The sequence below is a fragment of the Eurosta solidaginis genome, chromosome 5 (genome assembly GCF_040869045.1).
Source record: "Eurosta solidaginis isolate ZX-2024a chromosome 5, ASM4086904v1, whole genome shotgun sequence".
Classification (NCBI taxonomy): domain Eukaryota; kingdom Metazoa; phylum Arthropoda; class Insecta; order Diptera; family Tephritidae; genus Eurosta; species Eurosta solidaginis.
In genome coordinates this window covers 84578021-84590168 of record NC_090323.1, presented here as the reverse complement: position 1 = coordinate 84590168, position 12148 = coordinate 84578021, and the positions used below count along the sequence as shown (strand labels likewise).

The window sequence follows — 12148 nt, the reverse complement described above, 5'->3', positions numbered from 1 at the left end:
CCACCCAACTAACATTAGGAGGCGATACTGACCAACTCAGTCAATGTTGAAAAATTTCTGAAGAACTTAAACAGGAAATAAATTTTTGAGTAGAGAAATTTTTGAATGAAACTAAAAGGTTCTACGGAAACGATTACCTGCCGAGATCGGTTATTTTGTGGCGGTACCTTTGGTACTTTGGAATATTGTTGTTGTGATTAGACGTTTTGGTGCATGTTTGTCGGTATTTCTCACTCACGATACAGGAAAAAAGTGAGTATCGTATAGGCATAAGCAATGTACATAGGTATATACAAATGGACAAATATTATCGCTATTGAAAATAATTACAAAATCGATGAGAATATCATAACATAAGATTGAGTTAAACGCGTAAGTATAGAGGAAATATGCTGGCAACTATACCGTTTGCCACAAGTCCCACGAATACAATTTTCTTGTTCGTTGGGTAGCAAAACAAAAGCGTGTTAATTTCTAGAGAACTTAAGTGAAGTGTTCAGTACCGGTATATTCTATTAATGTGTAGCCTTCTTTCGAATAAACAAAATATATATTTCCCACCGTAAATTAAAATAAAGGATACGCAATGCAAAAGCTTAACTTCATGACTTTGAAGTCAGTCCATACGGAATATTCTGCCGATTCAGTGGAATGGTGCCCACATCCACATTTCCAATCATATTTGGCTTGTGGTACCAATCATATTTGGCTTGTGAGGCTGTTGTTGGAAGCAGCAGCAATGTTGTTGTCGTTTTCCTGGCACAACAATGTTAAGGATGTTGTGGTTGATGGCGGCAGCGGCGGCGGCGGCGTTGGTGTTGTCGTTGATGCCGTCAGAGGCTGCTGATGTTGGTGTTGATGTTGATGATGTTGTTGTTGCTGTATATGAAAATGTTGTTGCAAAAAATGTAAGCGATCCAAAATGTGTTGCTGTTGTGCGCACGGATTGTTGTTGTTGCTGTTGTTACCACCGTTGTTTTCACTAATGTTTGTGTTGTTATTGTTGCTGTTACTATAACTACTGTTGCTATAATTTAAATCGTTCTGCAGTTTGTCCAATTTGTTGTTATTAACGGTATTGTTGTTGCAATCAAATTGACGTTTGTTTTTACGTAAGAAATATGAAAACTTTGCGTTTGCCAGTTCACTGGCGGTGCTAACGTAAAAATCTCGAGTAAAAAATCGAGCTTCCAAAATACTTGCCACACGGATTGTAGTTGATTCAAAATTCCTGTTGCTATATCCAGCTGCTTATATCTTAATTCAAAGAATTTTTTTTTATTTTGTAGTGTTTTGGTAAATTCTTTCAAAGTCGCTATTTTGTTATAGGCTTTTTATTTAATTTGTTGATTTGATATGCGCGACCGACGGAAGTTCCAGCCTCCAATATAAACAAATCACATACACGCTTGGCTATTTAAAAGCGTTGAGAATTCAAAAAAAAATTAAATTTAAATTTGTAGTAGGTAGGTAGATATTGAATATACATATTTGTATGTATACATGTAGACACACTTTGATAGCTAAATAAGCATATTTTTGCATTTAAAAAGGTCGTATATATCTTTATAGATTTTGTTCGACTACAAAACAACTACAGGAAATTTATCCTATGGAAACAGCTGCCATTCTCGATATGAAGTGGTTACGTACTCAATCTGAGGATAATCCTTTATTGGCAGCTGTCAATTCATTTGGTCAAGTCGAATTATATGAAATGAAAGATGATATATTAAGAATGATAAGTAACTTGGAATTAAATCCTATTTATGATAATATATTAGCATTATCATTGGATTGGCGACGTTTGGGATGTTCAACAAGTCAGCAATTTCAAATACTTATCTCAGATTCGAAAGGTGGCTTAAACCTAATCGATTACAAACCAGAGCTGGGTCTCAAAAAAGTTGACACATTCTCAGCACATGGCTTCGAAGCATGGACATGTGCCTTTTATAAATGGGATATTAACCGCATTTACAGCGGTGGCGATGATATACTCCTGCAAGCATACGATCTACGATCATCCTCCCGAATTTTCACAAGCAAATCGCATAATGCCGGCGTTACTTCATTGCTTAGTCATTCAATGCGAGAATATTTATTACTAACTGGATCTTATGATGAACATCTACGCATATTCGATACGCGCTCAATGAAAGCACCACTAGAACAATTGAATCTTGGCGGTGGTATTTGGCGTTTGCAGGCCGATCCTTTCCAGGGTGATCGCATTTTAGCAGCTTGCATGTATCATAATTTTAGTATCGTGCAACTTTCCAACGAGGAATTGATTGTTCCCACCATTGTTGGCGAATATTTTGCACATAAAGGTATTTACTATGGTGCAGATTGGTGCCGCAATATAAAATGCAATGAAAATCAAGATTTCTACGTCGCGACATGGTCGTTTTACGATCATAAACTAAATGTAGCTCACGTAAAGGACGCACAATTATTTTAAGCAAATGTTAAATTGTACAGTGTCAGTTAAAACTCAAGTACCAAAATTCCCTTCCGTCCTAGGATTGTTAAATCTTTTATGTAAGAAGAAAACTAGAAGTTATTTGAAATAAGTTGAGCTATTCCAATCACGACGCTCGTCAACGCCAGACATATTGATGAAAGTAACAGTTGCATTTCGCCGTTGTTGGTAGCACGCATAGCCAACAGGCTGATTGACTCCAAAAATATATTAATTTTGATGGAAAATGTTAAGTTTTAATAGAATTTTTTTTTTTTTTCGAAGACACGTAGTTTTCCACCTTTTGCTTTTTGTTCGTTTCGTTGTTGGTAATAGTGTTGCGGTTGGTACCGAAGGTTGGTGGGATTTGGATCCCATAGACCGGGAATTACTTCTGTTACCATTGAATTCGTCACTTACATTACAAAATGATGTTCCAGTTTATTTGCCGAAACGAGATGCAATGCTAGCATATAGATTTGTACCAATTCCATTGGCTCCAACAAATGTGATATGTGTAACATGTGGAGCAGTTCCAAGTCTTCATGAGTTGCGTGCTATGGCACATAGCGTATTTTTTAGTTGCAACTCAACTACAGAATGTGGAACGGTGCATGGCTCGGAATTTACCAGAGCATTTTGAAATTGACCAATGTGTTCTGGCTATGATTGTGGCAAACATAAACGTTTGGAATATCATAAGTGTTATGCACACTATGACCAATTTGGGAATGCAATATTCATATTATTTATGTCCTCAATACCGACGCCTGCGATGAGATTTATTTGGCACAGGCTTTTGTATTCCATTTTAAAAGATAAAATAATCGATTGGTAAAGTTTTCTATACATTTCCTTTGACGGCAAAGAAATGATTTTTTTTTTTTTTTCATAGCCTTATATTAAGTTGTATTGGATATTCCTTTAATAGAAACGGCCGCTTAAATAATAGTAAACCTAGCACAACATAAATTATTGCCTATTAGTTTATTTAATATTACAAGATTTTGAACTTGAGCGTACAGAGAACTTGAGTGTAGACCTGACCGAGAGTACAATAGCTTACGGTTAGTAGAATTTGTAATCTAAAATATATATCGTCGGTGAAAGTTCCGACCAACTGTTGTCGTATTCTTTGAGTTTTTGAAGTGATTATATCAAATCGCCTCCAAGACTGTCGGCTTACTACCGGGCTATGGGATTATTTCCACTTTTTTGTTATTAAGGCCCATCTATGGTAGAAAACTTTTATCTGTGGTTTGAGCTTTCATAGACGATATGAACCGTATTTATATCAATGAATATGTGTGATGGAAAACCTCATATTTCCTTTTCCATAAATTTAGCTGTCGTGTGCTTCACAATAAAAGACGTGACGCTTATATGCATCCACAATTCATTGCGGACGTTATGAAACCAGTGAACCTGATGAAATTATGGATCAGGAAGTACCGAACTTATCTGGTGGGGGAACGAGTTACACATCCAGTCACAGCACGCAACTATCAATCAACGAAAACAAAGAGGGTGAGTTTAGAACTTGACTTGCTACTAATGTAGATGATATGTATAAGCATCTAGGTTTGCATTTTAACTTGTTTTATAATTTGTTGTCAGTCCTTCTTTCACAAAAGTTTTTTTTTTTTTGCCAATTTCTCGATTTTTTCATTGGAAACTCAAAATTTATGAGTAGAAGAAATTCTGTTTTTTTTTTGTTTTTTTTTTTTTTTAACAAAAGGTTTTGGGTGATGGGATGAATTTTCATAAATTCTGTTAGCCGAGTGCCTTTGAACGAGTGCATATGCATTATGTGGCAGATCATGGATCTGCGTTAGGATTCTGGTGTCCTCGCTCTGGGGAGTGAGTGAATTCGGGTTTGATTTTGGAAATTGAAAATAAGTATTTTGTGGCAGATGCGGATCTGCATTAGGGTTGTTGGTTGGCCTCGTTCCGGGTGAACGAGAGCTGGGGTTGAATTTTCTGACAGGAGGTATGTGAAGGAACGGACGGATTGTTAGGAGGAACTCGTGGTCCTCCCACACTCGATCTCCGTAGGGAGAAGGATCAGTTTGACCAAAGGTCGTCTGACTTGACCCTTCTCGGTTATGAGGTCGACTACACGTACTCGGTTATCTTCGCCGGGGAGTACGTTGACGACTCTACCTAACCTCCATTCGTTGGGAGATAAGTTGTCCTCTTTGAGGACGGCGAGATCTCCCACTTGTATGTTTTCTTTGGGATGCTTCCACTTCACTCGTTTTTGAAGTTCGGATAGATATTCCACCTTCCATCGCTTGCAGAAAGTATGATGGAGGGCTTTGAGTTTCTGCCACCGATTTATCATCGAGGCAGAGCTCTCACTAGCATCTGGTTCTGGCGGAGCCAGTAGGTGGCTGCCCGTTAGGAAATGTCCTGGGGTTAGTGGTTCCAGATCCGTTGGGCCATTCGACCCTGGACTGAGTGGGCGCGAGTTGAGGCATGCCTCAATCCTGCACAAAATGGTTTGGAACTCCTCCATGGTGTACTTATGGGGAGATGCGATCTTTTTGAAGTGGCTTTTGAAGCTCTTCACTCCCGCCTCCCACAAGCCGCCCATATGTGGAGCGCCAGCGGGAATAAAATGCCAAGTTAATGCTTGATGGCTATACTTGGAGACTGTTTTGTCTCGACTTTCTGCCAGGAAGGCTTTGAATTCCGATCGTAGAGATCTGGAAGCTCCGACAAAGTTCGTACCATTGTCGGAGTAGATGTTCTTCGGACATCCTCTTCTCGCGATAAAAGGCGAAAAAGCCGCGAGGAAACCTGGGGTACTAAGATCACTAGTGGCTTCTAAGTGGATGGCCTTAGTGGAAAAACAGACGAAAAGGCATACGTAGCCTTTTGACAGTCGACATCCCCTACCGCGCTTTTGATGTCGAAAGGCCCCGCAAAGTCTACCCCGGTATTGGTGAACGCGCGGGTAAAAGTAGTCCGTTCGCATGGAAGGGTCCCCATAAGTTGGGACTGTGCCTGCTTTCGTTGAATAATGCAGGTTTTGCAATTGTGGATGATGGCTCTGATCATGGTCTTGACATTCGGTATCCAGTATTGGGTTCGGATAAGACGGAGCATGAGCTGGTTCTCGCCATGAAGGGAGTCATGATGAGCCATCATAACGGTAAGGCGAGACAGCCTACAATTGTACGGCAAGATGATCGGATGACGCTCATTGTATGACATGTCCTTTGAAGCCCCTAGACGCCCCCCTGTTCTAATAATATCATCTTTGTCGATATATGGGTTGAGTGACAGTATTTCACTCTTTCGATCGATAGGTTCCCTATTTTTCAATTTTAAATATTCTGTCCCGTAAAATTGTTTCTGGCAGACTCGTATTAATGCTTGAGTCGTTGCCTTATTCTCATGGGCTGAGATTATACACGACCTTTCGTGGAACATTGCTTTAGTTTTTGGGTGAGTTCGTTTATAAAATCTCCTAACATAGGATAGAACCTTCAAAGCCCTGGGTAAATTTGAAAAACGGTCGAGAATATCTACATGATCTACCCTTGTCGTGGCATATGTTTGTGCCCTCTTCTCCTCAACGGACGTTTTGTATTCGGTCTCTTGTGCTGGCCAGTGGGAATTGTTTTCTTGCAGCCAAGAAGGTCCCTGCCACCACAACGAATTGTTGACCAACTCTGATGCAAGTAGTCCTCTGCTTCCTAGATCCGCTGGATTAGATTCCGAGTCCACGTGAAGCCAGTCCTTGCTACCGACCATATCGATGATCTTAGTGATTCGGTGTGCGACGAAGGTTGACCAGTAACAGGGCGGCTTTCTTATCCATGCGAGTACGATGGTTGAATCCGTCCAGAGGTGAACTTTTGCTGGTCCCAGATGAATGTTTCTGAATATTGATTCCATGATCTCTGCAAGCAGCACGGCGCCGCATAGTTCTAAACGTGGTAGCGAGATGGTTTTCACTGGAGCTACTCTGGTTTTCGCTAAAAGTAAGTGTATGAAAACCTGATCGTTTCTTTTCACGCGCATGTATATCGCTGCCGCATATGCTTTCTCGGAAGCGTCACAGAAGCCGTGGATTTCAATGTCGTCTTCCGGTGAAAAATTTACCCACCGCGGTATCCTAATGTTATCTATTTCGCTATAGTGTTGGGTGAAATTTTCCCACCGTTCTAAGGTAGTTGGGGAGACAGGTTCATCCCACCCGGTGCCCTCTAACCAGATGTTCTGCATTAGTATTTTTGCTACTATGACCATTGGTGCAAGCCAGCCTAAAGGGTCGAAAAGTTTGGCTATAGCGGATAGGATTGCGCGTTTGGTGGTATTCTCGCCATTCCCTAAAGCTCCTGCTGTAAAGTAAAACATGTCTGAGTGCGCGTTCCATCGTATTCCGAGTGCCTTCACCGAGCTAGCCTCTTCAAACGCTAGGAAGTCCTCGCTGAGCAAATCCGTTTTGGGGATGTCCTGAAGGATTTCCTCACAATTTGATGTCTACTTGCGCAATGGAAAGCCAGCTGAGTGTAATGCTTTGCGAATCTCGTTTCTTGCTCTGATGGTTGACGCTATTGTATGCCCTCCAGATAAAACGTCGTCGACATACATACTTTCGCGTAATATACCCGATGCTATTGGGTGGGTATTTTCTACATCATCAGCCAATTGTAGAAGTGACCGTATCGCGAGGTAGGGGGCGCAGTTTACACCAAAGGTGACAGTTTTTAGTTCGTAAAGACTGATGGGTTCGTTGGGGGATGTTCGATGGACAATTCTTTGAAACTTGGCGTGATTATCGGTCACCCAAATTTGCCTATACATCTTTTCTATGTCACTATTAAAGACAAAGCGGTACAGTCTCCAACGTAGAATTAAAATAGGCAAGTCTGCTTGGAGTACTGGACCTGCGTGGAGTATGTCGTTTAGACTAATGCCATTTGCTGTCGGACTTGACGCGTTGAAGACGACGCGCACTTTGGTAGTGGTACTTTCCGCTTTTACCACGGCGTGGTGGGGCAGGAAATAACTATCGGAGTCGTCGGATGGAATGTTGTTTTTGATTTTTCTCATATGTCCAAGCGTTTCGTATTCGGATAACACCCTAACTCTTGGTTTTTCAGTAATCGCCCCTCATTTCTGAAGAATTGTGAACATGCGCGCTTTAGGGACGGTTCTAATTTAATATTCTCAGGGTAATCCAGCCTGAATGGTAGCGAAACGGTATATCTTCCACTTTCATCACGTTTTGTTGTGTCCTTAAATAATTGTTCACAATACCTTTCTTCTTCATTAAGCATTTTATTTTTGGGCACATTTTCTACCTCCCAGAAAGCTTTTAATTGATTGTCTAACGCAACCTCGTTGTAGAATGACATGATGCTCTTCGTTGGACTCGGTGCTTCGATGCGACCGGTTAGTATCCAACCGAACACTGTCTCTTGGGCCAAAAGTGTATTTAGTACATTCTTTTTCAGACCGCTCAGTATAATTTGGGGATATGTGTCTCCTCCAAGTATGAGGTCTACGTCTTCGTTGATGTAGAACCTTTTATCTGCCAAAACAAAGTCTGAGAATGCCTGCATAGTCATGGCGTTGATATGGCAGGATGGAAGATTCCCAGTGAGTTTGGCTAGGACTAGAACGGGTGTAGTCAGGCTGAAGCAGGCATCCACTGGTGAACGTAATTCAATTTTGGATGCCTCTTTCACCTGAGCTGACACCGCATTTGTGATGCCTGAAACTTGGGCATGCATTTTTCTCGCTGGCAAATTGATTCTGCGTTTCAGTCTTTCAGTTATAAAGGAACATTCAGACCCTGAATCAATTAATGCCCGTGCGGAGAAGTCGGTACCATTATGGCGAATGTGTACGCGAGCAGTTCCTAATAGCACACCTGTGCTGGAATTCGTATGACAGGATGTCACATTTTTGTTCCCGTTTGAACCTGGTTTTTCTGATTCCTGTCTCGCTAATGCCTGTCTAGAAGTAGAGGGCCTATTATCGTAGGAGTGTTGGGGCGGGTTGTAGGTGGTGTTTTTCTGTAGGGTATCCGCATGCAGGAGCGTATGGTGACGAGAGTGGCACGTATTGCAGTTGTAGGAACTGGTGCATCTGGTCACTGTGTGTACTGGGGATAGACAATTCAGACAACCACTTGTAGATTTTATGAATTTAATCCTTTCTGGAGGGGTTAACTCGCAAAAGCGTGAACAGTTGCGTAATCTGTGTTCAGGGGATTTACACATTTTACAAATTGATTTTATTGTTTGTTTGGATACTTTCGTTTGAAAAGCACCAAGTCTTTTCGTAGGGGTTTCTGACCATTGTCGCGACGCGTTTTGTTTTTGCACTTTCGAAGTGGCATGCCCTGTAAAACCAGACACTGTTTCAAGGGTTTGAAACCGATTAGACAGGAATTTATCCATATCCTCCCACTTGGATATGTTCATTTTATGGTCTATACTTTGCTCCCAAAGAGCCAGCGTTCTCTGGTAACTTGGTTGAGCATAGATAGGTCAGGATTGCATCCCAATTGGAAGTGTCAATTTTGTGGCATTTGAGGGACGAAATACAATTATTTATATCATTTTGCAGCTTTTTTATTGAACTGCCACACCCACTCTCTACCTTTTTTAAGTTAAATAAAATTTGTAGTTGTGTGTTAACTAAGATACGTTTGTTTTCGTATCTTTCACACAAGTTTTTCCAGGCCATCTCGAAACCTTCATTTGTGAGAGGGCATTTTTTAACGATATCTTTTGCTTCGCCTTGCGTTTTGTTGTTGAGATGGAATAAATTTTCCACCCCTTTCAAGCTGGAATTGTTTATATAAATTGCCGTGAAAAGGTCGCGAAAAGTTGGCCAAGACAGATAATCCCCTTTAAAAACTTCCGTGTCGCAAGCAGGGAGGCGAATTTTATGCGCATGAGGTTCTTGCTCAGGGTTGACGTTCTTGTCCGCTTTCTTGTATTTTTCTGCCTCAGCAGATATAGACGCTAGGCATCGCATGTAGATTGCGTATGCTGCTTTTTGCTTTTTTCTTACCGCCATAACGTCATCCCCTGACACCTCCTCAGATCCTAGTAGCGAATCAAACGCAGACTTTACCTTCTTCCACAAGGACCGCAACTCTTCCTGCTGTATCGCAAGGGTTTGTTTGCTATGGTCGCTTTCCGGAATAAGGCTGTAATCTGTATCAAACTCTGCGATTAATTCTACCAGTCTGATGTAGGTTTCCATGGTCTTGGTTACGTTTATTAAAGAGAAAATTGCCGATTAGAAATAATGAGAGTCTCCTGAATTAAGATACCTGACCAGCAGTGAATTAAAAAACTTTGAATTTCGACGTTTTATATTTATTACTTTTATTTCAGACTTTGTCAGTGTAGCGACAACGGAAAAGGGTTTATTTTTTGGACTTTTTGTCACAGCAGTGAAAAATAGCAAACGATATTATGTACAAACTTTTTGTCTCAGCGGCAACAACAAAAGGGGGGGGCCACTCGCCACGTCCACAGATAAATGAGTGTATTGTGAACAAATGACAAAGTGCGTGCGATATTGCTAATGAAAATCGAAAAATAACCAGAAAAAAGTGAAGAAAGAAATAAATTTTTTTACAAGAAGTGAGCGCCTGAATTAATTTAATTGGAATTAATGTGTTTGTGATGTGCCAAAAAAAACAACAACAAACTTATTCGGTATTGTGCGGAAAGTGAGGTTAGGTTAACCTCTTCCTTGTGTTGTGTCTGGAAAACCTTACCACTGGTGGGGGGATAGACCAGATAATCACAAGGATCGAAATAAAATTAATAAACCAAGTGATTTAATTTTTGAAATTGGAAAGAAAAAATTGGTGCTCACTAAATAACTTCACTTTTTCACTTCTTTTTTGATTTTAATTTTTTCGCGCACTACACAGGTCTTTTTTTTTTTTTTATTTATTTTGCAAAAAAAATAACACTCAAAAAAAAGTGGCAAGAAATATAACACTTACTTCTTATTGGTTTTTGTGCCAGAAAATTTGATTGTGCTGTGCTGTGGTTGGCGAATATGCTGTGGCTCTGGTCACCTATGTACAATAAACTCCAACTTTTTCCTTGTCAATTTTCGGCGGCTAATATCGTGTTGTATAATATGTAACTTCCAAACTTCTTTGTTATGTTCTGCTGGGATATGCTTCGGCAAATAAATTTTTTGTAGGCAAAATTGGCAAATTTGATAGTACGCAAATGTGCTGTGTTGTGGACTGTATAATAAAAGGCGCTTTTAGTTCCTGGTGAGGAGGACCAATGTTCGGCCTGGGTGCGTCTGAAACCGGCAGTGGGTAGGCGCACACGGGTCGATCTCGGAATGGATGGGTCACTCGGAATAAATAAAGAAGAACGCAAAAGAGGAATTCCTCGTTATAAAATAATGTTTAATTCCAAAGTGAAAAGAAAAATATACAATAGGTATAATGTTACCTTACCGTACAAAATGCTGGCGGTGATGATCCTGGGCGATGTGAACTGCTTGGCGGTTAATCGAGAAAGAGGCCGGTTATCCCGTTGAGGACAACCGCTAAGCCGCAAAAAAGTCCTCTGGTATTAAGGAGGGGAAAAAAGCCACACACACAACAACCCCCACATATACGTGCATGGGTGCTGACAACCCGCACACACACGTGCATGCGTATGAAACGCATGCATGTGCATGCATGCACACACATGCGGCGTGAGTGTGGGTGGCTGGAAATATTATTAAAACGTTAGGGAGGGGCGCCGTCAATCAGATAAAAGTTAGGCATTGGGCCTAAACACCAATATTGGTGGAATGACGGTGAGATGTCCATATTGTGATGCAGCCAAATTTCAGGGTGAAACGCCTGGCATGTGTTGTGCTAATGGAAAAGTGAGACTACCAGCATTTGAGTCTCCCCCCGATACACTTCATTCATTCATATTTGGAACGTCGCAAACGTCTAAGCATTTTTTGTCTCACATTCAAGAATACAATGCGGTATTTCAAATGACTTTTTTTGGTGCGATCAAAATTGTAAGAGACAATTTCATGCCGACATTTAAGGTAATTACTTAATGCGGAATAGCATATGAAAATTGCGATCTGAGCAGCAACTTTTTTGATGTGTTCAAGAATTCGTATCCAGTATCTAATTACATTTCAAAGAAATATTACAGATTCAAGGTCTGATTTATCATCGAGCTGGATCCTTATTGCCGTATCCTGATGCTGATCATCAATTTTTGCAAATCTATTTTATCGGAGATGCAAATTGTGAATTGGATCAGCGTTGTACAATTGCTGCGCATGCAAGGCGACAAATTGTTTCTGAACTTCAAACCTTCTTACATCAGTACAATGAATTAATTCGATTGTTTAAAACCGCTCTCCATCGTATGCCATCTGATGATCACAGAATCGTTATAAGGGCTGACAAAACGCCCTTTGGATAGCATGCGAGACGATTTAATGCACCAACAATTGATGAAGTGGCAATTGTGATTGTTGGAGACCAGTTTCAATCTCGCGATATTGTGCTTCATCGAAGAAATGAAGAATTACGGCGTGTTTCAGAGCTTCACCGCAGCTATGATGCATTACAATATCCATTATTGCACTGAAAAGGTGACGACGGCTATCATATCAATATACGAATGATAGATCCCCGAACCGGTAAAATTAAAT

The 12148-nt window shown here is 40.7% G+C and overlaps 2 protein-coding genes across 2 annotated transcripts in view; one reads left to right on the top strand and one right to left on the bottom strand.

The window, feature by feature from the left end:
• Nucleotides 1-12148, bottom strand: part of Cubn2 (Cubilin 2) — an 864444-nt gene that overhangs the window by 285973 nt on the left and 566323 nt on the right. The gene's annotated exons all lie outside the window — the stretch shown is intronic.
• LOC137252769 (diphthine methyltransferase-like) lies at nucleotides 587-2464 on the top strand. The gene is made up of 2 exons (XM_067788861.1): nucleotides 587-815; nucleotides 1554-2464. The coding sequence occupies exons 1-2, from the start codon at nucleotides 587-589 to the stop codon at nucleotides 2462-2464; spliced, it is 1140 nt and encodes a 379-aa protein (XP_067644962.1).

Coding starts and splice junctions, on each gene's coding strand:
- LOC137252769 (XM_067788861.1), top strand. CDS start 587: ATGCAAAAGCTTAACTTCATGACTTTGAAGTCAGTCCATACGGAATAT. Junction 816..1,553: donor CAGCGGCGGCGGCGGCGTTG/GTGTTGTCGTTG, acceptor GCATTTAAAAAG/GTCGTATATATCTTTATAGA.